Raw genomic sequence first — 26,472 nt, forward strand, 5'->3', positions numbered from 1 at the left:
GTGAGGATGTAATGTATCAGTAACTGAAAGGATTTAAGCTGCAATGCAATTGTTTGATGCCGACAAATATATCGCGTGCATAAGGATTTGCACGCGATTAAACCCTCTCCAGTACATTTTCATATATACAGTACAAAATTAAACCGACAATATAATCTGTGTGACATTAAATATACTGTATGTGACCTACTAAAGGTATACTCTATACACCTTTCGTGGAGTGAGTTTCTCCTCAATATAGAAAAATGTATACTTTTCTACAGTAAGTTGTCTACCTCAATACACCTTAGAACAACTGTCCACAAATATTAGCTGGAGAATATTAACAGAGGAACAATGCAAATTCACCTGTCAAGTTACCTTCCTATGTCGGTGGCCATACCCATGGCATTAGGTTCTATTCTAATGCCATGGAGCATGGGCAGATGGCAGGTCTATAGATTAACCCACTGTGCTTTAATCCTTTTTCATCTTGTAATGCACCAGGCCTAGAGAGACACGAGGGGAATCACAAACACTGGCACAATTATCACAACCTGCACGATCGTCACTCTAGATCAGCCTCGCTTAAACATACTGTTACACTAATGTACAGTACTCAGTTTTGGTTAATAAGGTATATGTTCCTCTCCTTCAGCTCTACTGAGACTTTATGAATTGAGTACCGGTAACAATCAGAGTTCTGAATCAAATGGACAAAACCCCTGATGCACATCAGATGTCATCTTCTTAGTTTATAATCCTGTGACTTCAACCGCAGCCACAAAGGTTCACCTCTATTGTCTCCCGGGAACAGAGCCATAACACTACCCATGGGAAATTTTCAAGAATACGAGTATACAACCAATGCGTCATGTGGATTACAAACAGTTACAGACAATAAGAACCCTTGGCAAATTTAGGATCAGTGTTTATTACTTACCACAAATACTCTCATCAACAGAAAAATCTTCTGTGGAACACTTAATATCATATAAGATATTGCCTTGGCCAGAAGGAGAAATGTGGTTATGTACAAGCAGTAGATTAATTCAATCTCATCACAACAATTTGTTTAAAGTCACATTAAATCACCAATGAAAGTTAAACTTGTTTCACTGTTGCTGCTTAAGAGTGAGAATAGAACTCACACTAGAATTATACTTCTTTCTGGTGGGAAATCCGGTATTTAATGCTGAAGAACAAGGATGCATTTATACTATATAAAAAGACAAAAACACAATATAACAAATCCCACACATTATCACCCCAATACCCTGCAATATTGTTGTATCCCATAGATGACAAATTATTATAAGTCAATATACATATTAAATGTAGCCTGCACTTAGTGTACTGTATCTGCCATATAGGAGCTTTGCTGAGTTTATATCGCTGTTTTGAAAGAACATAATGTTTGGCTGCCTGTTAGTGACCAGTTTTGAGAGACTGGGATATGCTGAAAATTAGTCTGCCAATGCCTGTGAAAAGAGAGCTTGATCAAAAACTTCCAAATTAAACAGGACCAAAAAGCTATTTGTTTATTGAAAAACAAAACATCAACAAGAACATTTTGGATTAAACAAAATCCTGCATGCAAATCTCACAAGGTCATTCACATTTTAGAGGAATGTAATGACAGTAGTTATTAAAAACAACATGTTCCAACATGACTTGTTAAATATTGGGCCTAAAGGAGATGTGAATTGATCCAAAATGCATTTGGAATGGATAGCTTTACATATTGAATTGTATCCCTAAATTCACAGATAACCTCTACAGTATAATGTATTTGAGAGAAACAAAAAAGATTTCACTATGTTTACGTGATATTACTGTATCATCATGTCAAAAATATAACCAGAAACTTAACCCTTGTGCTGCCTTCCGGTCACATGACCCAAAGGTTCATAACGAACCATCGTTGTGTTTACCCAATTTTACCCAATACAAAAACAAATAAAAACACTATTCTTTTAACCTTTGCAATGTGGGGTGTCTGCGACAGCCCAACGGTTAAAAGAAAATGCTTCACTTAGTTTTTGTATGCGGTAAAGTTGTTGCAATACGACGGTGGGTCACAATGACTGATGGGTCAGAATGACCCGAAGATAACACAAGAGTTAACATCATGGTAAATTGTATGCTATGGTCTTAATTTGTCTGTGTTTGAGAACAACTATCTACTGCTTTTGCCATTTTGGATTATGAATAATCTCAGTTGGTATGTCAAAGGCATGGTTCAGATATTGGTTATCCTACAAAACTGGGTCACTCATTCAATCTGACCATGTATGAACAGTAGACAGTATAAAAATAGCTATTTCATTTAATGAATACAGAGATGAGAGAATGATTAACCCATGTAACAATAATGGCCAAAGTGGATCATGACACAACAGCCACAACAATGAGAACACAAGGTTAAGTCTCTATGTATGAGTATAATAATTGTCAAACAATCCAATATGGCAAATGTCAGAATGTCACCTGAGAGGATATGACACAAAAGCAGTTGTTGTGAATGTACCAGCTAAATCTGTGATGCAGATGAAACAACTGAAGACTCAGGTTATTGTTTCCTTAAACGTGAATAAATCCAGAGGAGCAAAACAAGTTTTTCATGTTGTTTTTTGCAATCAGTTTTAAATTGATGTAGGCCTATTGAAGAAAAAAACCTAGGAACACGGTGATATTAATATAAAGTCTCCTATTGTGTTGAATGGAGTCTTATTGATGACTAAGGCTGGAGAAACATATTACAAGCATAACAAAAACATTTGAAGTTGGGCATAGAACCACTTGACCTGACCAAATTCAAATAAATAAAAAACATGACAAATGCAGGTAGCATTATACTATATAGCACATGTAACTCCTGGGCTTCATATCACGTTACCAAGAAGCCCACAACGCTTGAACTAACCGTACTCTCACTGAAGCCCACAGTCTCAGTCTTTAACACTGCTACCCTCATGTGGTCACACTGGGTAGTGGCCTTAGTGAATCCTCAGTTCAATTACTAAAGTAAAGAAAACATCAGTATAAATCGTTTTGCATCCGTAGAAAAAGTTTTTCATCCGTAGAAAGTTTTGTATCCGTAGAAAAAGATTTGCATCCACAGAAACAGTTTTGCATCCGTAAAAAAACTGTCTGGCAAAACTTTCTCGACGGATGCAAAACTTTCTCTACTGATACAAAACAATTTCTACGGATGCAAAACTATTTATACGGATGCAAAATATTATTGAATTTGACTCCATACTGGAGCCTCTACCAAAAAGTGTCCCACATTAACTTAACTCACCCTACAAGTGTTCTACATTTTGTAGAAATCTGAAGCAGCATGCCGAAACGTTCTTACACTTTAGCGTTCAAACAGAAAGCTGTGCAGCAGCAACAGATCTGTAGCACGCGAACTTGGGGTTGATGAAAAGGCAAATTCGCGAGTGGCGAATTACATTTTATATTGTACACTTGTGATTTACTCGTGTAATAAATACTGTGTTTTAATTTAACCAATTCAATAACCGTATTCTGATTATTTTGGTGCGGCGTTTAATCAAGGGCAGCGTTTATTACACAATGTTAATTTTTGGTGCAGCGTTTTTTCGAGGGCGGCGTTTATTCGAGGGCGGCTTACGGTTAGCCTGGCTCTGTCCTCCTACGTACTTCCGCTCGATTTTATTTTTGCTTCTGTACATAGGTCTGGCCATGAGGTACATAAGTCAGATTTTTCAGGTTGATTTTCTACCGGCGAATCAGCGAACATAGGGAGTGGCTGAGAACGATGACGTTGATGTTGTGCGTTAGTTTGTGTTGTAGTTCCGTAATGGCGGCGGAGAAAGATGCGAGGAAAGCCATTCGGTCCGTTGTGGCAACGCTGCCGAATATCCAACAGGTAAAGCCGGAGCAAGAACAAGTTTTGCTGAGTTTTGTTGGTGGCCATGATGTTGTGGCCCTCCTCCCCACGGGGTTCGGGAACAGTTTGATTTTCCAGCTACGGCAGCTAGCTCTGTTACAGTAGTGGTGAAGGAATTGGCTAAGACGAACGCTAGCGATTGGTTATGGCAGATCAGAGGGGCTCTGGGCAGATTCAATAGTTTTAAACTTCAACAGAGTAAGTACCCGCCTACAAGGAAGTCAACGCTTGTCAATGGAGCGAGGCCAGACTCTCTGTACAAATGCAATGTACGAGAGTCTGGTCAGGACCAGGCTAGTGTACGGTACCATACTTGACCAGTACCGTACTTGTACCGGATTTAAGCATTGGCGAAATTGAAGGTGTCAGAATAATTACAAAACACCCGTCAAAGTTGTTATGTGTGAGTCTGGCCAATCATGAAATAGCTGTGTCGTCATTAGAAAATGCGCTCGGCTACACAGCCGGCAGTTCTCGAATCGATCTCACGGTACTTTGATGGCTACGTCACAGTGACCTAGCCTCTGCGCCGTCTCAAGTCGGACAAAAAGTCTAACCAGAATTCAGTGTTTCAAGTCAGCCGCCTGCAGCCGGCTGGGGCGCTGCATGAAGTCAGTCCATGTCGAACGCACCTATTGACAACTTGATAAATACAGGTTAAGTGACAAATGTGTCGATTTGTTAGTGTCAAAAATATGTTAGCATATATATTGTTGTATTATAAACAACGTAACGTCTTTGCTATTTTACATTCATAATATTTTAGTTCCAGTTCTTATAGCAATATTCTCATGAACAGTTAGGTTCAGTATGGCCTTGTGGTAAGAGCTCTGCCGTACAGACTGATCTTACGAGTTCGAATCTCGGTGACCTCGTTTTAGAGGAAGTATATGCTAAATGAATAAATTATTGTTTGATAATGTAGACTATCGGCTCAGGTTTTGGAACATGCTTTTGCAACTGGGAAAGGCCACATTTGAAGGTAAAACTAGAGAAAGATGTATGTGCTTGTGTACACCTACTCTCTCACATCTCACATCTATCTATCTCTGTCTATCTAGCTCTGGCAATCTATCTGTATCTCTGGCTCTGTGTCCGTAAATAGGCCAATGTCTCCTCTCTATAACCTACGAATATTAGTGATTTCTGATGTCTTTTTAAGCGTTTGAATAAAACGTAGTTTGTTTCAGCTGCTCGTGTGACGGACGTCACCTCGTCACTTCGACAGGTGATCACGTGGTTTTTGCCCATTTGAAGCCACGCTCGACACGTTTGTGTCGGTACAAATTGTTTCGTAAGTTCGATACCGCTTCGTGAGCATGGTATCGAGCGTAACATCACTACTTTCTGTTGTTAATCTTAATTATTTTGTCTTCCCAGAGACGAGGGGAAGCCCCTTAGTGTTAGGCAAGACGCCCTGGGCTTATATCACCCGTAGGGGCGGACCCCTGTATTTTGGTTAGGGCATTCTGCTCGAGCGCTAGTTAGCAAGTATTATTATTTGATAGGTAGTTAGGACAGGTAAAGCGGTGGGCAGTATTTTACTTTCTTTGCTTTGGTCCCGTCCAGCCCTTCTCCCTACTATTACTGTGGCTAATAAATGCCCACTTTGAAACGGTAACATTGTGTCTGTGCCCTTGCTCGCACCCACGACTCCTTACCTCTTTTTCTGACCGCTGGGGGTCCTTGAGCAGCGAGGTGTAGCCTCCCCTCCCTTACGGGGTAGTGCGTAACAGTTTTTATGCAACTTTTTCAACTATGTGACGCTGAAACATAGCCTATCACTATTCCCTCTTGCACAAAGGGAAATAACAAGCGAACCCTATTTCATTCTACACTTCAATCTTTCTACAATTACAGTTGCACTTCACAATTTAGAAGTGTAAATGAGCATCTTTTTCATCTATGCCATCTTCATAAATATTAGGTATGCATACTTATTTATTTATGTAACTGGTGTGAACAGGTGAAACTCACTCAAGTATATAACAGACCACCCGCGTCAACAATGAGCGAGCTTTTCGTTGGAGTAGCTGGTAGTGGTCGCGCTTGGCAAGTCAGAGGTGGCGTGTTCGAGCCCAGTGAGTGGCGAACATCGGCCTGTAGACCTTGTGACGGAGCGTGGCCACGTCTGTTACAATGGTGCCGTGACCCGGATCACTTGGTTAGCTATAGCTGACCTGCCAGAGCAAGTTTAGAGGGGTGAATGTAACGGATGTGAACCGGTGAAACTCACTCCTCAACAGGCCACCCGCGTCAACGAAGAGCTAGCTTTTCGTTTGGGTAGCTGGTAGTGGTGGTGCTTGGCAAGTCAGAGGTGGCATGTTCGAGCCCAGCGAGTGGCAAACATCGTCCCGTAGACCTTGTGACGGAGCGTGGCAACGTCTGTTACACTTATATACAGAAATATTCGTTATTGGGTGTGCTCAAGCCTTCGGCGAGAGCACAACCTTTGTTCTCTCACATATATATTATTATTATTATTTTTATTTCTTTTTGCCCCCCTAAAACTCAGTAAATACTTGGCCTACATAGACAACGTAGGTGTCAAAAGTTTCGTCTTGGTAGCGATTGAGTTGCTTCTATTGGAATTTACGTTCCGTTGCATGGTTTAAGCTTAAATTAAGTTTTTGTGGCGAAAAGTGAAGCTAACGGTGGCTAATTTGCTAGCCACAGTCACTGACGTTACTAACGTCACTGCGTCACTAACGTCACGAAAACACGCGTGACTACCTTTGCCAGAACATTGTTTAGCATCTGTTAACTTGGGGGATAGCTAGGCTAACTATAGCTTTACTGCAAGGCAGCTGCAGAAACGCCACAAGAAAAGAGGCCAGGGTGATAACTATTTACTCATTTTACTTTGTGATATGACACACAATTGTGATGTGTAATGTACAATATAAGCTGATATTATTAAGGAAGTACATCTACTTTCGGAAACAGTAGTCTACTATTTCACTGAAGTATTAGCATCATGACATTAGCCTGTGTTTCCCGGGCAACACATACTACAGTGGTCTATGATGTAGCGTTATCTGTTTTCAATCGTTAAAATAAACATTCCTCACAAATACATTTTCGTTGTAGGATTTATTCTGACATTAGAAACCGATTTGTTGGTGAAATTACCATTACCTGTGGTTTCAAACCAGTGTAGCTCACTGCAACGCTGTAGCTTACGCGAGACACACTACAAAAACATCTAGCTGCAGTACACAGCTGTTTAGGAAGTCAAACGGCGACAGAAAATGTTCGGCACTCCCCTTACTTAAATCAAAAGTCTATCTAACTACTAACCTGAACTTCATTGCCACAGCCTAAACGTTGTCAATCTGTTCATGAAAATAATTAATTTCAGCCTAAACCGTACAACGGAACGTTAAATCCAATTCAACCAACGCAATCGCTACCAAGACGAACACAGCAGTAGCCTAGTACTGTACCGTAGTAGTACAATTTACCGGGGCAGCTTCTCAACACAGGGCTATATCGCATTTTGCGTTGTTACTGACAATGATCGCTACCAGTGAGCTTTTTATGAATGAGCAATTTTCCACTAAATAAATGTCAAGCTTATTTACGTTTTGGGGGGCATATTTTCAGTTAGCAGATGGTACCGTTTGAATTGCGATTCCATCTTCTACTGCCGGGTAACGTCGTAGAATAATCTTCAAAGGGGTTGTTTATTCATGAATGAATGCAATATGAGTAGGCTAAATGCCTGAAAATATCATGAGAAGAGAAAAACTTAAAATGACGTTTAAATCATAGAGATTAGGTCAATTTTTACACCGGTCTGCAATAATGTCACGAAAACACGCGTGACTACCTTTGGCAGAACATTCGTTTGGCATCTGTTAACTTGGGGGATAGCTAGGCTAACTATAGCTTTACTGCAAGGCAGCTGCAGAAACGCCACAAACAAAGAGGCCAGGGTGATAAATATTTACTCATTTTACTTTGTGATATGACACACAATTGTGATGTGTAATGTACAATATAAGCTGATATTATTAAGGAAGTACATCTACTTTCGGAAACAGTAGTCTACTATTTCACTGACATATTAGCATCATGACATTAGCCTGTGTTGCCCGGGCAACACATACTACAGTGGTCTATGATGTATCTGTTTTCAATCGTTAAAATAAACATTCCTCACATATACATTTTCGTTGTAGGATTTATTCTGACATTAGTAAACGATTTGTTGGTGAAATTACCATTACCTGTGGTTTCAAACCAGTGTAGCTCACTGCAACGCTGTAGCCTACTGTACCCGAGACACTAGTGTGAGTAGCTAACAACAACTCCTCAGCTGTTTAAGTCAAACGGCAACAGAACATGTTCGGCACTCCCCTTACTCAAAAGTCTTTCAGTAGGGAAACTATCTGACTACTAACCTGAACTTCATTGCCACAGCCTAAACTTTGTCGATCTGTTCATGAAAATAATTAATTTCAGCCTAAACCGTACAACGGAACGTTTAATCGAATTCAACCAACGCAATCGCTATCAAGACGAACACAGCAGTAGTCTACTAGTAGTACTGTACTGTAGTAGTAGAATTTACCGGGGCAGCTTCTCCACACAGGGCTATATCGCATTTTGAGTTGTTACTGACAATGATCGCTACCAGTGAGCTTTTTATGAATGAGCTATTTTCCACTAAATAAATGTCAAGCTTATTTACGTTTTTGGGGGCATATTTTCAGTTAGCAGATGGTACTGTTTGAATCGCGATTCTATCTTCTGCCGGTAAAGTCGTAGAATAATCTTCAAAGGGGGTTCTTTATTAATGAATGAATGCAATATGAGTAGGCTAAATGCCTGAAAATATCACGAGAAGGGACAACTTAAAAGGACGTTTAAGTCATAGAGATTAGGTCCATTTGTACACCGGTCTGCCAAATGTATTCGTTTTGATTCAGCCTGTCAGCTGCCTCTTGCAGGGGAAATGAGAAGACGTCATATTTCATTCTACACTTCACTCGTATTTTGAGTTGTAAATGAGCAGCAAAAAAAAGATGCTTTTAAATCTATGTAATCTTTATAAATAATAAGTAGGCCCGATGCATTTTTATATAAAATATACAGACCCCTGTGCAACCGACGCAAGCAAGCACACCCTACAATTTCCCCAGAAATTGTATCCTCTCTAGTTCTGTAACAAATTGGACAAAATCGGCAACCGACGCAAGCACACCTCACAATTTCCCCAGAACTTGTACCCTCTGTAGTTCCTCCAATTAAACTTCTAAATGTATTCAGATGATGCTGAGGTGGTCTTTAAACATATCAAAAAATCATTGTCAGGGAAGTCACACAGGGTTTGCATTACAGAGCATTGACAACATCCTGTAGTGACGATACAGAAGAAAGCATGGAGGAGCTGAGGATGGCGGAGGGAGGCAGCAATAGCACAATATGCAGGTACATAGCAACACATGATGTGTGGGCATGTGTCCAGGTCTGTGAATGCATGTAGTATTTACTGTATGTCCCCTAAAGCAGAAATGCTCCTCTACCCTGATTCTGGGAACCCACTGCCCTGCATGTTTGACAGGTTAAGTTGTGATCAAAGTTTCCCTCTTCAACACAGCTGATTCAAATGAATGGGTCGTTAGTAGGCTTCTGCAGAGGTTGGTAACAACCTATTCATTTCAATCAGGTATGTTGAAGAGGGAAACATCTAGACCAGTGGTTCCCAACCCTGGTCCTCAGGGCACACCTATCCTGTATGTTTTAGATGTTTCCCTACTGCCTACTCCAACACACCTGATTCAAATGAATGGTCATAAGCAGGCTTCTGCAGAGTCTCTTCTCTCTTGCCAGCCCAGAGCAAGCCAACAGCCTTCCTCTGTGGAGAGATGAGCCAGATGTTTACTACGTGTATGTGAATAATTGTGAATAATTGTGCTTCCCTGGTTTGAAAAGCAAGTTGAATCAGTGGAACTCTATTTGTGCCACTTGGGAGACCACTACAGAACTGGCCCAGGTGTGGCTGAACAGCAAGCCTAGCCCCAGGAAGACTGTCAGCCCTGGGTATTGTATAGATGGGGTTCCCAGTATCGTTCTGGGTCAGGAGCAGGACTCTTATGGTGGCAGTTTTGATGCTGCAGTCTTTTGTTGGCTCTCTGACTGACTTCTACATGTGGGACTCTGTTCTTTCTCCAAAGGAGATCCAGTACTACATGACTGGAGTGGTAGTGAGGCCTTGGAATGTGGTAGACTGGAGGAAGATTGTGCTCTCTCTCCCTTCCAGGCACTGAGGACTCCTCCAATCACAAAAGTCTTCTGCTTGGTAAACTAGCCCATCTATTAAACTGCTCAAATTGTTTTTCTTTGCAAAGGCTTGTCTTGGTACCAGCTTAATTCTTCCAATAAAACTTGTGAAAGTATTCAGTTGTTGCTTTGGTCTTTGAACTGGTGAAATCATGGGTCGAGCACAATGCGCAGAGGGTGCAGCTGGACGGACTGTTAGCCATCGGTTTCCAGACGCTGCCACTAGGGGCAGGGGTACCTATCCAAGTGTAACAGATGTAAACATGTTCTGTGTTATTAGGGTTCGTCCGGTAGGATGGGGAACAAAAAAGCCTCAAGGACCCATAAGGTCCGCCATGATAGATTTTGCTGTACTGTCCAAATTTGGTACAACCTACAAAACAATGATCCTCATGAACCATAGATCCCACCAACTTTAAATTTGTTACATATTTGTAGAATACATGTCTTTCTATAGGGTGATCAGGAATAAGAAATGCAATGAAAAATGGCTGAAAGGGGTGTATTTATGTAAATGTCCACATTGCCACAATATCTTTGTGTCAATAAATCAAATATAATGTTGACTGATGGTTTTTCAAACCTAATAGGGTTCAAGATGACATCACTCTACCTCCGCTGCGCTTCGGACGGTTCACGCCTCCGCACCGTCCATTATCAGGTGATAATGTACACCTCGAAGGGCATTATCCCGCTTATACCATGGTCACTTGCCAATGACTTTTTTTTCCAAACATTAATTTATGTTTTCATGCGTTTTGTAATAAAAATCTAAAGTTTTTCAATTTTAGCCAACTCTGATATTTCTAGTCCGCTCAGCTCATAGAACCAACACCGGCTTTCCTTTGGCTGAGCTATTAGCCCGAAAGCTAACGTTATGCTAGCAAGATTCAAAGGAAATAACATTGTGTACGGTTGACAAACAGTAAATATAATTTTACAGTATGTTTGACAAGAAGACTAGCTAGCTAACGAGCCATGTCACTGTCCCAAAATCAATATCAAGATTTTCACAAACAAAGTTTCAACCATATACTAGTACTCGGCTACAGTACGGCCGCAGCCTGTGGAGTAGTGTTGTTTTTGGCGGCCTGTTTTGATTTTAGTTTTAGTCTAGTCTTTGTGTCAAGCTGTCATTTTAGTTTTTATTAGTTTTAGTCACGTTCATACTCTTTTTAGTCTAGTCAAGTTTCAGTCGACTAAAAGTCGAGCGAATTTTAGTCTTATTTTAGTCAGACTTATCCATGACTATTTTCGTCTAGTTTTAGTCGACGAAAACTGATGACATTTTACTCTAGTTTTAGTCTACGAAAACTGATGACATTTAGTCTAGTTTAAGTCAATGAAAATCGTATTGAGTCTCTTTTTAATCAAAACAGAAGTAGTCTAACCAGTAATCTCGGGAGGCATGTTAATGCCAAAACCATTTGTTTAAATGTATGTATTGGTCTAGAATAAGGTATTCAAAGTCATGTTGTTGATGCCAAATTCAGTTCAGTGTGATTGCTATGTGAATGACAAAACTAGCTACAGTATTTGGCCAAAAAGGGATGCTTAGTACACATGCAGTCAGTCAGGTAGGAACTAAGAACCCACTTTACACTCTCTCATAAAAACAAATACACACACACAGTACACACACTAGTCACACATTAACCCACTTTACACTCTCACAAACAAACACACACACGCTAGTCACACACATTTGTCTCAGTCGTTTTCCGCTCCAGTGGCTAACGTTTAAAGCTAACGTCTAAAGCTAACGTTAAAATGAGACACATTAACCACAGCTTCATGAGTTGACTAATAATTTACATTTACATTTATTCATTTAGCAGACGCTTTTATCCAAAGCGACTTTCAAGAAAGAGCTTTACAAAGTGCATAGGTCACTAATAAGAACAACAAGATAGCCCCAAAAAGATTGCAGGTGGCCAAAACATGAAGCACATATTGTGAACAACCAAAATAAGTGCCAAAGGGAAGAACCACAAGAGCATGTAGTTAAACAAGTTACAATTAAACAACATGAATCGCTATAAGTGCAAGTGTACCTGTAGAAAAGCAAGCAACAGCAGTACAACAATTTAAATCAGTTACCACTAACCAACAAGAGCAGCAAGACTCTAAGCAAGAGTCATTGCGATCCTTGAGGAAACTAACATGGGGTCCAGCAAACCATTCCTAAGTACCGTTGTACTCCAGGAACAAGTGCGTCTTGAGCCTTTTATTGAAGGTGGGGAGATAGTCAGTGTCTCTGATGGAGGTGGGGAGTTGGTTACACCACTGGGGGGCCAGACAGGAGAAGAGCTTGTGTTGGGACCGGGCGCTCTTGAGCGGTGGGACCACCAGACGGTTGTCTGAAGAAGACCATAGGTGGCGGGTGGGGGTGTAAGGCTGCAGGAGAGACCTGATGTAGTCGGGTGCAGTCCCGTTCACTGCTCGGAAGGTCAGTACCAGGGTCTTGAATCTGATATGGGCCGTGATGGGTAGCCAGTGGAGAGAGATGAGGAGCGGGGTAACATGGGAGCGTCTGGGTAGATTGTAGACCAGGCGGGCCGCTGCATTCTGAATCCTCTGGAGAGGGCGGGTTGCACATGCTGGGAGACCGGCGAGCAGCGAGTTGCAGTAGTCCAACTTGGAGAGGACAAGTGCTTGGACTAACAGCTGGGTGGAGTGCTCAGACAGGTATCTCATGATCTTCCGGATGTTGTAGAGGATGAATCTACACGACCAGGAGACCGCAGCAATGTGGGCTGTGAGCCAATCAGAATCCAATAAGAATCGAGTATTCACCCAGACCATGGTATAAAGCTGTAAACTTTGGCCAAATCTAACAATGCTTGCCACAGGAGAAACATCTTACTTTTTTTATACAGTAACTGACCTCATTCTCAACACTGAGAATAGCTCAATGGCAGGGGCGTTGTTAGACATAAAACTCTACTGGGGCACAGGCCCCTATTCATATAATTTGTTTTTCTTCCGCTCTGCGCACAATACACTACTAGGCTATAGAAACTCCCCTTGCTTAACCCACTTTACACTAGTTCATGGACGCAAGTTTGATATCAACTTTGGCAGGGACATCAAGAGTTAATGCGAGAGCACACATTTTTTTCGCATTCATTTGAGCACAAATATTGTTTATTTGAGCTACATGTAAGATTGTTTTTATGTTTTAGTCAAAATAAGATGATCGGTAGGCCTATCATTTAGAAACTTTCTTTAGTTTTGTAATGTTTTCTTAGCCTACCTCAATTCTGACTTGTGTGCCGAGTCCGACACCTGGACTTCTGAGTGCATGCTGCAGTGGCTATTTGGCAAGCTCAGAAGAGTGCGCTAACATGGAATTCTGTGTGCATCGGTTTGTGTTTTCGGTTAAACTGCTTTAATTTTACAAGCGTTGATTGGGATACTGCGTTTATTTTTTGGGGGATTATCAATCTAAATTAATGCACGGACTAAAAGTAAATTGTTAAAACTCAAACTTTAGATTTTACTGGGGCACAGCAGATTTATACTGGGGCACGTGCCCCAGTAAAAAGGGTTTAACGACGCCCCTGCTCAATGGGTTGGGATGGTGTCCTACAAAGTGTAAGATCACAGGTTAAAATCCAGCTGCAGTCTTTGGGCCTGTCATAATTTGGATTATCTCTTTAGTTAAACAAGATGACATCATTCTGAAATACCATGTGCAATTTCACGCAATTTCACCTTGATATGTTAAAATAGGATTGAATTACAGCTGTTTAAACTTTGGCCAAATCTAACAACGCTTGCCGCAGGAGAAACGGCTTACATTTTTTTATACAGTAACTGACCACACTGACTCTCAGCACTGACAATAGCTCAATGGGCTGAGACGGTATCCTGCAAAGTGCAAAGTCACAAGTTCAAACCAGCCACAACCTTTGGGCCTGTCATGATATTGATTATCTGTTTAGTTAAACAGGAAATACCATGCACTATTTCACGCAATTTCAACTTGAAATGTCAACCGTTTCTTAACATTTTTCCCAAAGCTGACTAAAGCTAATACTCTGGCCTTTCTATTCATAAAGTCTTAACAGTTGGTGTGTAGCAGAGAGGATAGAGAGACTGACTTGTAACTGTATGCTAATGATTTCAAATCTCCATTCAGCCTATTGGTGTTGGCCAAACATGAAGTAGCTTTGCTCTCTTGTTGTCCAACTCTTGATCTTCTACAATGTAAATTTTATTATATTTTGCCATTTTGCGGAGGAACCCGCATATATGTTATATATATATATATATATATATATATCTGTATAGAATTACACACTGTTTGCTGTGTACCTGATGTGTATGTATGTGTCTCTCCCTTTAATTTTCTGTGTTTTCAATGTATTGGTCATGCCGAAACATGTGCTACATTGCATGTTTTGCAGAATACTGGGTTGTCATCAGGTATGTTGACGTATTAATATTGCTAATGTTGTCGTGCCTCTTCCCATTTGTTATGTGTCTTGCATGGGAAAGCTGCGGTTTGGAGAAGAGTAAATACAGATAAAATTCATTGCTGCCTGTTGTCTGGTTATTCACGAAAAATAACACAACGCAGACTACACCGGTTACACAAGCACCTCAGGGTTCTGCTCTTAACAAAGGGGCAACCACCTGGGGCTGAAATGATGCCAATGCGGAAAGTTTGCAGTGACTTTACACGGTTTACTAGCCAGGTGCAAAGGGGCAAGTAAAGGAGAAAGGCTGTTAGCAAGGTAGCAATCTTTGTATTTAGAAGTGTAAATGAGAAGCAACAAATGTATGATTTTTAATCTATGCCATCTTTATAAATAATAAGTAGCCTATGCATACTTATTTAAAATATAGATATCAGTTGTAAAATTTCCAGAACAAAACGGACCGATTGGTAACCAATGCCATCACACCTCACAATTTCCCCAAAAATGTTAGCCTTCTCTAGTTTTTTTATTGTGGTGTGTCCTATGGTACACAACATTGTTTTTCTTTATATGTGCTATCTCTAATAATGGCAATACTCTCTGTGTCTGTCTGTATATTTTTAGATTGGGATTTAACCCTTGTGCTGCCTTCGGGTCACAATGAACTTTACCCAATACAAAAACAAATAAAAAGCATTTTTTTTTAACCCTCGCGCTGTGAGGGGTATGAGACAGCCAGCCGGTTAAAAGAAAATGCTTCACTTCATTTTTGTATGTGGTAAAGTTGTCGCAACACGGGGGGGGGGGGGGGGGGGGGGGTCACAATTAACCGAAGATAACACAAGGTAAGGACAGCGAGTTTGTGATCCGAGAAATATAGGTACCAAAGCTACTGAAAAGAACTGTCATCAACAGCTGCATCACTGGCACTGCATTATCTATATCTATAATTCCAGAAATCTGTGTGTCACCGACATCCTTGTTGGCACTGTTCCCTATATATATTTCCAAGAATCTGTGTGTGCCATCAAATTCATCATGGGCACTGTGCACGTATAGTTCATGTATTTGTATTTGTGTGTTTCATTGGTATCTTAATCAACGACTGAATCACAGGGACTGTGCACTACTGTGTATAAAATTGACTTGACTTGACATTTGTTGTAAAAACAAAAGCTTCCTGAATTGCTATTCCTGACATGGTGATTTGTTTGATAAAAATATTAATGTGAGAAGACTATCCATAAATTAATTGCCTGAAATCATTATTAGATCATTTTGATTTTGTTACCCTCATTCAACATATGGGACTCTGGGATTTGTAAAATCTCAGAGATGGAATGAGGCAGCGCTGTATATTAGAGTAGCCTATGTGTGTTATTAATCATGTAAGAAAGGCAAACACCCAAGCTTTTTGCAATACATTAAATGGGTTGCAGCAGTCAAACTTCTGTCATGTTTCGAATTTGCCATGTGTGCTTTTGTTAATCAGTCCTACCAAGCAACAAGTGAACGTTACAGTGCATAAACTGATGAAGAAATTAAATAGTGTTTAAACACGACATGTTTAGAATGATTTGAACGAGTTCAGGGACTACCCCTCCGGAAGACACTTGTTTAGGCAATCCAAAACAGCCTAGTCCTTGTTAAGAATGGGCGCTCCAGAACCACGTGACCTTGTCTCCAGGATGTCCCAAGTAAGTAGGGGAGCAATGTGTTGGTGTGGTCGAAGTTACCCATGTAGTTGCCTCGCTGCTCACTGGAGTTGAACAAAGAAAAAGTTGAGTAAAGTTAAATGAAATAAAACATTTACTAATGTCGTTATTGGTTTAAATAGGCATATTTATGCAAATATCTAACAACGTAATTTTTTTAATTTTTTAATTAATTACTTTTCAAATTTGTAGGTTTATTTTTTGTTGTTTTGGTTGGTCTTCTCGGAGTATTCTTAATAGGCTAAGATTGTCCTACATATGCTTTGTTCCTCAGTAAAGATAGTCAATGCTTTCGGTTTTTACGGATGCTTTTCATTCATTTGACGGAGGAGGACACGGCGTGTTTGGATACAATGAAACAGTGTGTGCTGGCTCAAGACAATGCACGATACTACGGAGTATGGTAGGGACCTTAAGCCAACCAGGGGCTCTTCATTTAAATATCTGTGAGAAAACATTGAAAGGTTGGTTTCTACGTTACACAGCTTCAAATTCGGGTTTTGATCCGTATGTTCTTGAAGGATGCTATGTATGATTATAGGTATGGAGCAGCCATCTCCTATAGAACGCCTCTACGTCTTGAGCCCAGTCGTCGGTAGTAGCCTAATGCTTTATTACAAAATGTTCAATTATCATTTTGTATTAACAATTGTCTAGTTTACCGTTTTAGCATATGTCAATGGTGTATGTGAATTACATGAATGGCTAGGCTTCTTAAATACATACTGTTATAATGTCGCGGTGTCTCTTGGTAAAATGTGTAAGACACACATGATTTTTCAGAAAAATGTTGAGTTGAAACATACATTTTGCAAACATGTTGACACTATAATATTCACCGCCGTGTACTGCAGTAGCCTATGTACACAGCTCGAATTAATTTTCAAATGATCAGTACATAAACAGTAGCAGTTATCCTGAGGCGTTTAGCCTGGAGTATTTCCACCACAGAGACATATACAGTGTGCTGCTTTAAGGCTTGAAGACAGCCATTAATGTAATTTGTAGTGAGATGATAAACAGAGTGATGTGTGTTTCTGCTTGAACAGATAGTCAGATTTGTCAAACGCCTCAGTGACTTTTGAATGTGTTAAAAGCTCTGCTCAAGTGCCTCAGTCTGACAATTTGATGGCTATGGCATAATATGCTCAGATAATTGGTAGATATTTACTTACAGAGCACACAGTCACTCTGAGGCTGCTAGAACATTTTATTTTTCCATAATGATATGCTTTGTACAGATTATTCTATCCCTTGACAGGTCAAAATGAGAGAAACATGAAAAACCACCTCACATAGCCCAATACATTATATTTCTGAAGAAGTCACTGTATCTGTGATTTGTTAGGTTTAGTAGCATGTGATTTGATAATGGGTGGAAAAAAAATCGCAGAGTTGCACAAGTCCTCAAGATTCTTGAAGCGGTGCTATGTGGCACCATTCTGCCAAAGAAAAACATTATCATAGTTAGTGTGGTGAAGAGCTCAGGCTCTTCAGTTTAATATAATGAGATGTTTCACCAGACAATAGCCAATGCATCCTTCAGTTTAACAAGCATTTAGGACAACAGAGAAAGCTAACCGCCTAACCGTCCAGAATGAAAAAAGACTGACAAAAATTATCATATTGTTTTTGAAGGATTTCCCAGGCCTAGACAGGCCCACTGTCATTCTCTGCCCATATGCAATCCCCATTAAAGAGTTGTTACTTGATAAAACAACACACACCTAAACTATTTTGAAGATTTATTTCACAATAAATCAGGGGACAGTGTGGTGCTTGTGAGTGTGCCTGAGACGGCATATTTAAGGGTTTAGCTGCTGTGTTTGGAAACTAATCTAAAAACTAAACACAGATTTTTGTTGGAGTCGCACTGGGTTTAAATCTCATGCAAGAAAGATTTAAGATGCCCTTGGCTCCTCTTCTTGTTTGCCATTTTGGCTCAGTGCCATATGGAGGTGTTCCAGAGTGATGGCACTGGTACAGTTTTTTGCTTGCATGAACACTATCTGTAGACACTGTACACCCCGTCCCTATAGATCTGGTATATCTCTGATTAACATGTCAGATGAAAGATTCACTTCCTCTACATGTTCTCCATTGGATGAAAGTAAAGAGATATAGTTAGAGATAAGATGAGAGATATATGGGTAGCTTGATCTTGAGATGTAACTTGACTTGTATTCTGTGTTCTTGAATTTGCCAATGGTTTGGTTAACATGTCCGTCAGCAAATCTCTCTTTCTCTCATATCACTCGCGTTCTCTTTTATCTCTTCTTACCTTTATGTCTGTTTCCCTCTCACTCTCTCACTGTCTGCTCTCTTTTTTAATTAACTGAAGTAGAAATCCTGCACTCTGTGAAGTTTTCCAAGTTAACCATGTTTTGTTTTTCTAGAATCAGACTGAAGCCACCCCATGGCATGTCATGACCAGACACTTCTGCAGTCGTGCACTATTGACCAATACACAGCCAGTGTAAAGGTCCCCTCAGAGTTCCACAGTTGAGAATGAGGACCAAATATGCAATAGTTTTCATCTGTATTGTGGCCCTGGTCATCATTGAAAAGGAGAGCAACATCATATCAAGGTAAATGAAGTCGCCAGTAAATATTGTAAGGATATATAATGATGGAAAATAAAAACTGAAATTGTCATGCTTTCTGCTCAGGGTTTCTGACAAGCTGATCCAGAGACAGATCCCACAGCAGACTCCACAGACTCCACTAGACTACAACAACACCTCCATACCCGCTCCTCAAACACAAAATGGCTCCCTGTCCATATTTGGCAAGCTTCTCTCTACCCTTACCAACATGAACTATTCAGATTCCACAGATGAGCTGGAGGAGGAGGGAGACCTAAACTACAGTTACAACAGAGGCCGCAAGCACATCCTGCTGCTGGCTACCACTCGCACAGGCTCCTCGTTCGTAGGGGAGTTCTTCAACCAACATGGCGAGAACATATTCTACCTGTTTGAGCCGCTGTGGCACGTGGAGCGCATGCTGACGTTGGCCACAGGGGGCACCAATGGGTCGGTGTCGGCACTGGCTTACAGAGACGTCCTCCAGGGGCTGTTCTTGTGCAATTTCACCCCCCTGGAAAAGTACATCTACCCCCCGCCCCAACAGCACATCACCCACGCTCTGTTCCGCAGGGAATCCAGCCTGTCGCTCTGCGACGAACCCGTCTGTTCGCCGGTGGTCAGAGACGTTTTTGAGAGGTAGATGCAGTTTCTTTCATAACCCATCCAGCTCTGTCTCTCTCGATGCCCCACATATTAACATGGTGCAATGTCACTACTCCTTTCCCAGGTACCACTGCAAGACCCGTCGCTGTGGCCCTCTCAACCTGACCCTGGCCACTGAGTCCTGCCTCTCCAAGGAGCACCGCGCCATCAAGACAGTGCGGGTCCGGCAGCTGGACACTCTTCAGCCACTGGTGGAAGATCCCCATCTGGACATCAGGGTTATCCAGCTGGTGAGGGACCCCCGTGCCATCCTGGCTTCTCGTATGGTGGCTTTCTCCTCCAAGTACCAGACCTGGAAGGCCTGGGCAGATGACGGGGAGGTGCCCGAGGATGACGAGGAAGTGAAACGACTGAAAGGAAACTGTGACAATATCAGAATGTCGGCGGAACTGGGGCTGAGTCGTCCCGCCTGGCTGAGGAGGAGGTACATGTTGGTGCGATATGAGGACATTGCCCGCTTCCCCATGCAGAAAGCTGAGGAGATGTACAGGTTCACAGGAATACCGTTCAGTGCCCAGGCCAGGGAGTGGATCCTGAGGAACACTCAGACCACCGAGGAGGCCAGCGGGGTGTACTCCACCCAGAAGAACTCCTCTGAGCAGGCAGAGAAGTGGAGGTTTAGCATTCCCTTCAACCTGGCACAAGTGGTGCAGAAGGTGTGTGGACCCACCATGACACTGTTTGGGTACAAGTTTGTGGACAGCGAGAGGACACTGCTAAACAAGTCAATCAGCTTACTCGAGGAGAAGGTGTTTCACTTCTAGTGGATATAAAGGTGTTTCATTTCTAGTGGACATAAAGGTGTTTCACTTCAAGTGGACCTTTAGCTGAAGCTTGATGAATAATGACAGTATGGTTTCTTTGGACTGACCAAAAGGGAATTTTGAAAAGATAATATTCTATTTAATCTTGTCAAATGGGTTGCTACTGCCTTTCTGGTGAAGGGGAAATAATATGTGCCATAGGGTTCATACATGCCAGTGATGTGCCTGTACTTTCATAGTATTGTTAAAGATTTTAATGGATATCAAACATATCATATAATTACATATTTATTTGCTGGCGAATTGTTTGATAACAATAAATTATACTTTTCATATGTTTAAAAGAAGCCTTGATGGCAAGCTTGACTTGTGATAGATTATTATAAGTATAGTCTCCATCCTTAGCTCTTCATATGAAAATTTCAGGGCTATAGTAATATTTCTTGAGGTTGGTGTCTTTTGCTGTTCACGTGATGACGTGTGTGGCTGCGTGAGCATGTGTTTGTTTTTTTGCATATGCATTGGCTGGTCTGCTGAATGATCTCTATGTTGTGTGTAGATAGATATGCACTATTTCTTGGAGCTGATAGAAAGCACAGTGAATCTATGTTTAGTTTAGACAAATTCTCCTTGACAGGGCTTTAAGTGTTTGACTCAGGTGAAGTTAACGTGAAAATACTAAGGTGATGTCTGATGCCATTGCATATCGTTGCTGTATGTAAAGAGATTCTTTGTCAAAATGTACTCTTGTTGTCATGACCTTAATGAAATGTACCCTACAGTACCTAACTTGTTCCAGTCCCATGTAGCATAAACAGGAATAAAACAAGACCATTACATTAATTTAATTAAAAAGTAAATACAATTTTCAACTGGTTTGCTTCAAGAGTGATCTTGATATTCACCACTAGTGTGGTCCACAACACAGCTTTTTTACATTTTGATTAAAGAATCAGATGAAGAGAAACTACTGCTATGTTTTAGAGCTACTGGAAAGCTCTATTTGGCATTTACTCCAGGGAATAAAAAATGGCACACAGCAATACCTTTGCTCCTCTATGTACGTGAAGGTAAGCACTGTGCATCAAGTACAATGGCTGCCTTATCCGAGCTGGAAGTAAAACGTTCATAACTGGTCTTGCAAAATGATCGTAGTGATGGGTTCTGTGTGTTTTTTGTTTTCATTGCCGCTATGTCTTAGTAACATTACTTATGATGAACTGGAGTTAAAAATGAAAAAAACATTCAATGCTTTAAACTGTCAACAAAGCAGCAAGTGCAAAGCTCTAGTTACTATAGCTTATAGTTTTAGTAGTTTATAGTACTTTCACTTCTTGTAGTTATACGGTATGTAAGCAATGTAAGAAATCCACCTATGAACATACGGTTGCCAAATGACAATACATTTACATTTAGTCATTTTTACATTTAGTCATTTACAATAACACCACCTCTCAAACAACTTGAAGACATGCCCTACTTTCCTATGAAAACCCATGCACTGTGGCTGACTAGATGACATGGAATGCACATATGTAACAGAAAAGTACAGTTGTCTTTGGCAATTCTTTTTGGCAGTTACCCAAATTACAGTCATTCTTCCGACACTGTATTACCGTCTACAGAATGCACACAGGCTTGTCTGGATCATGTTTTTCCTCTATGTTACAGAGTGAATAAAGAGATGGGGGTCAGTCTCTGGTGGATGTGCTGGTAACATGAGTGCATAGAGGAAACATTTAGCTGTAACATTATGTTCTCAGTCCATGGAGCTTATAGCCCAGATGAAAAAAAGATGCGTGATATTTACATTAGCTAATGTCGAGTTCCATCTGCTGCAATACTCAAAGTGTGTATGTGTGTGGTGGGTTTGACCATTCAAGAAAAGTAAAAAGGGCTTGGGTTAGACTTGCAGTAAGGGTTGAGGTTGGGAGTTTAGGATTACTTTAGGGTTAGGAGATAGGTTTATCTTTAGGTTCAGGTTAAGTTTTTGGGTTACGGTTAGGGTGAAGGTTAATGGTTGGGAAATCTTAGATTTTGCATTGAGTGTCTTCTTAGAACACTCTAGAATGTGGCTTTAAGCAGAGTAAGTATACTGTCTATTCCTGCCTTTTATGGGATTGAATCCTTAGCACGCTTGAATTGTTATCTCAGGAAGTGATTGGGTGTTATTTTAGTGTTTTCTGACTGTATTCTGTGAGTTTATTATTAAGGACATGAAGATTGGGTAAACTACATTTTATGGAGAGTATTTCTTCTTTGGCATTTCTCAAGAGTGGTGACATGTTATAATATGGAGGGTTGCTAGGAACCCACCAAGGTTGGGTGGGAACATCTAGAATGGGGAGAAAGTGAGAAACAGGGAGTCCATTCAAGGCTGCAATTTTCCCGCCCAGTTTTACACCCCCAGCCTAGAAAGAGACTGGTTCAGAGTTCACAGCTGCCGGTCAGAGTAATTTAACCCCCCACTCACCCACACTGCCTCCTTGTAATAGCCTATCACCATAGAAACACAAAGTGCTACGTGTTGTACGATTGGATTGTCAGGTTTGAACAGGTGTTTTCATTGTGATAGATATTCTGATTGTGATATAAATTGTGCCTACATTTGAACAATTAGGACAAAAGGAAAATCATGCACACACACCCTACCCCCCTTTCACACACATTCAGTTTGAAAGCCTCTGCTGTGTAGCGGAATAGAGAGGGCAGAGTAACAGGAAACCACCACCCCCCTTATCTGCGTTCCTTGGACCCCCGTTTTTTTCCAACTGCTTACTGTAAGTGGGTAGGGGCAACTCCCTCCTCAGGCAGCCACTGCCTTCCCTCTGCCACCAAGACAGCAGGAGCACAAGATGCCTTTTGTACAGTGTTCCCTTCTGTCTTCTTTCCCTTTTTTAACAATGTATCCCTCCTCGTCCTGAAGGCTGGTTTGGGTATTCCATTGTGTGTTTATGTGGTGTTTGTGTGTGTGTGTGTGTTTGAACATTGATGTTTGTGTGTGTTTGTGGTGTATCTGGGTGTGTGTGTATGTATGCATATGTGTGTTCAACATTTGTGCGGACTAAACGGAGGCCTCAGTAGACATCGTGGATAAATAAAATCCATGAGAGGACTCCATTGAAACACACACTCTCTCTTTTACCATGCCCCTCCCTGCCTTCCACCCCTCCCTTCCTTCTCCTGCCTGCTTCTCTCCTTCTACTGGCCTAACAGACTCCCCCTCATTCTGGCTCCCCGTCTCCCTCAAAGGTAAATAAATCCTGTGGTTGGGTTTAGAACACAGGGTGCCCTCAGACGTCTAGTGGACCACTGGGCTCAAAGAGGCCTTGTTAGCCTCTCCAAGATGGCTCCACTCAGCCATTGGCCGGTGCTATGGGGCTGAATAGACATGCTTCTGTGCAGCTCAAATGGACCCTATATAAGGACTGTCTCACAACACTGCCTATGCCCACCCAGCAATCTATTCCAAATGCCTTGTAGTGTTATGCTGCACAGAGATAATTATTTTAAAATATAAGTAACATGAAGATTGAACATTATCACTGAAGGTATTTGATTAGACCAGTGCAGTGCCAGTACAATTATTTCAATTATTATTTCAATTATTTCCTTCATGCCCATGATGAAACCGCTGATTCAGATGTTGTCAGTTGATTCTGTGTTAACTTAATTGGAGTTTATGCACATGGGTAAAACCTTTTCACAATTTGATTAGTGATATTAATGCTCATCCACATGAATTATCAGTAAACACGTTAATAATTAACATAACAACATGTCTTTACTGAAAATAAATAATTGTTGTTAGTGAACTAACCAGCATTTCATCCATAAAGAAAACTCTTTGAAAGAAGCTGATTCAAACTAAGTGACAGTTTGCCCAAAAACTTACATTTGAATTGTCAAGTGAAATGCTGTCAAACAAGTAAGTCCATGTTTGGTGATGCCTTGCAAAGCAATGGAAATCAAATTCCTGCAGTACAGAGCCAAACTGTAGGCTACTAAACAAATGGATTGGAGCGTGAATTGTTTGTGTTCCTCTACCCTTACAATCTTTTAAAGGGATTATCTGAATTAAATAACATATTGAGAGCTGGTTCAGGTAGCGTTTTGGTGAGAAAGGGTGTTCTGCGGCAGAGTTTTTGCACATAGTGCCCGTGATGCAACTTGTGTAACTTTTTAGGTCTGTTTATATTTCGTAAACAATTCATCCAAACAACGGCACTGCACGTCCTTGGATCCTGAGACACTGGACGATTTCTTCAACTTCCTATAGTGTCTTCTAGATGCCTCACTTGACCTACAGAGGGCAGTATGTACCACATAACAAAAAATACAAATATTCTCCTCTCTTGCTGTGTGTGTGCGTGTTGGTGTGTGCCTGTGGCTGTGTGTATCTTTGTGTGTGTGCATACATGTGTGTGTCTGAGACATCTCTCAGGTGAGCGCTCACATATGCAACCATAATTATAGTGACATCTCTTCCACCTCATTAGTGGAAGCTTCCGTACTGTTTGAGAAAGAGGAGAAAATGACTGTTTTCCTTCAATTGACTGTATGCCTCCCTCACTGACTCCTGATTCTCAATACAACGGATGTGTGGAAGATCTCCACATCAAAGGGGGTGCAGCCCAGCACTAATCCCCAAATAATGACAGAGAGACGGGGCTGACCTCCACAAACACGTCTTTCCTCTGTCTGATTATCCAGGGTGGTAAAAACACTAATCCCTGGATCATCGTATAACATAACCTCTGCTCTGAAAATAATGAGAATGTAGGTGGGCGACAGGGAACAGGAGGAGAACTGTAAAGAGCGTGTGTTTTAAGTATGAGTTCCTTTCTTTATGTGTGGAAGGGAAACATGATGAAAACAGGTGATGATTTTCAGGACATGGGAGCAAGGTAAGGCTCAAGAGAGCTTGACGGTCATGGATCATGCTCTCTCTAGTGGTGAGTTACTGCTACTGAAGAAGTGAAAAAGGCTCTTTTTGCCCCCATCCCTAATTATTAGGGAGATATGGGAATCGTATCTTGGCCACACGAAACAGAAGTTCTTTGATTGAGAGAAAATAAGCCCTTGTGTTGCTTCTGTGCTTTCTCCTCAGTTTACCCTGAGGGTGAGTTCTCTGGTGCTTCCAGACTCACCTGGACTATTGTGCTCCCTGCTACTTCCTGTGTGAGGGGTCTGTGTTGTTTGAATACAATGGGGTCATTGAAATCACAGAACCTGTCAGAGGTAGATCCATCATTGTGACAGAGTGAGAAGAGACAACAAACTCTGCAGACCAGAAGACAGTCAAAGAATTTATGAGCTCAACTCAGTCATGCCCAAATGTTTATTTATTCCAATAACCTTCGTCCAATGTGTATCAATTTAGCTGATTTAGCTGATGCTTTTTTCCATAAGCAATGTACAAATAGTGCATATCGTAGGATAAGTTCAGCGGATAATCAAGAATTTGTGTGCCTGGCATTGTCAGTTTTATAATATACAATCACATCTAAGGATGCCTGCTACAGTAAACAGCTCTATTCTCTCTTTAATCTCTCTGTGACCTTTGCTGATCTGTCCAGAGCAGGTTTGTTACTCTGATGCAGATCTGAAGATGACAGTGTGCTAATGAATGTTTCACACATACAGTATCATGTCCCAGAAGAGAAGACTATCAGGAGAATGGCTGTGACTCTGGGTGTGCCAGCATCGAGGATTAAGAAAACCACTCACACAGGGAATGTCAGCTTTGTCAGAGCTAGAGTAACACTACGACCAACACCTTCATGCCCCATTGAGCTATTAAACTTTCATACCAGGGACAGAGAGATTGGTCCCTACCCCCAGAGATTAAATCTCAAAGCGTGGAGAAATATATGTGCTTCCTTCGTGTTTATGCTTGTGCGTTGGTTGTCAAACTAACATGAATACATACCTCCACGCTGCCCCATTGGTCAAACTACCACAGCGTCCATCCAAAGCCCACTTCCATTTGAGCCAGGGGGATGACGTTGGTCTTTCCTCTGGTTAACGGATGAACGCTACAGTGCTTCATTGAACTCCTCTCTCGACCCGGTGAGAACCCAGTGGGGTTGGCTTATTGCCCACTGATAATAATAGACTTTAATA

At 41.2% G+C, this 26,472-nt stretch overlaps 1 protein-coding gene across 1 annotated transcript; it reads left to right on the forward strand.

Annotated features, from left to right (window-relative positions):
- The first annotated feature begins 16,660 nt into the window (after positions 1-16,660).
- Positions 16,661-21,221, forward strand: chst3a (carbohydrate (chondroitin 6) sulfotransferase 3a). The gene is made up of 4 exons (XM_067236603.1): positions 16,661-16,795; positions 18,728-18,919; positions 19,001-19,555; positions 19,647-21,221. The coding sequence occupies exons 2-4, from the start codon at positions 18,840-18,842 to the stop codon at positions 20,344-20,346; spliced, it is 1,335 nt and encodes a 444-aa protein (XP_067092704.1). The 5' UTR covers positions 16,661-16,795; positions 18,728-18,839; the 3' UTR covers positions 20,347-21,221.
- Positions 21,222-26,472: the final 5,251 nt, after the last annotated feature.

The sequence above is a fragment of the Osmerus mordax genome, chromosome 5, assembly GCF_038355195.1.
Source record: "Osmerus mordax isolate fOsmMor3 chromosome 5, fOsmMor3.pri, whole genome shotgun sequence".
NCBI lineage: Eukaryota > Metazoa > Chordata > Actinopteri > Osmeriformes > Osmeridae > Osmerus > Osmerus mordax.

Coding starts and splice junctions, on each gene's coding strand:
- chst3a (XM_067236603.1), top strand. CDS start 18,840: ATGAGGACCAAATATGCAATAGTTTTCATCTGTATTGTGGCCCTGGTC. Junction 18,920..19,000: donor GAGAGCAACATCATATCAAG/GTAAATGAAGTC, acceptor CTTTCTGCTCAG/GGTTTCTGACAAGCTGATCC. Junction 19,556..19,646: donor GTCAGAGACGTTTTTGAGAG/GTAGATGCAGTT, acceptor CTCCTTTCCCAG/GTACCACTGCAAGACCCGTC.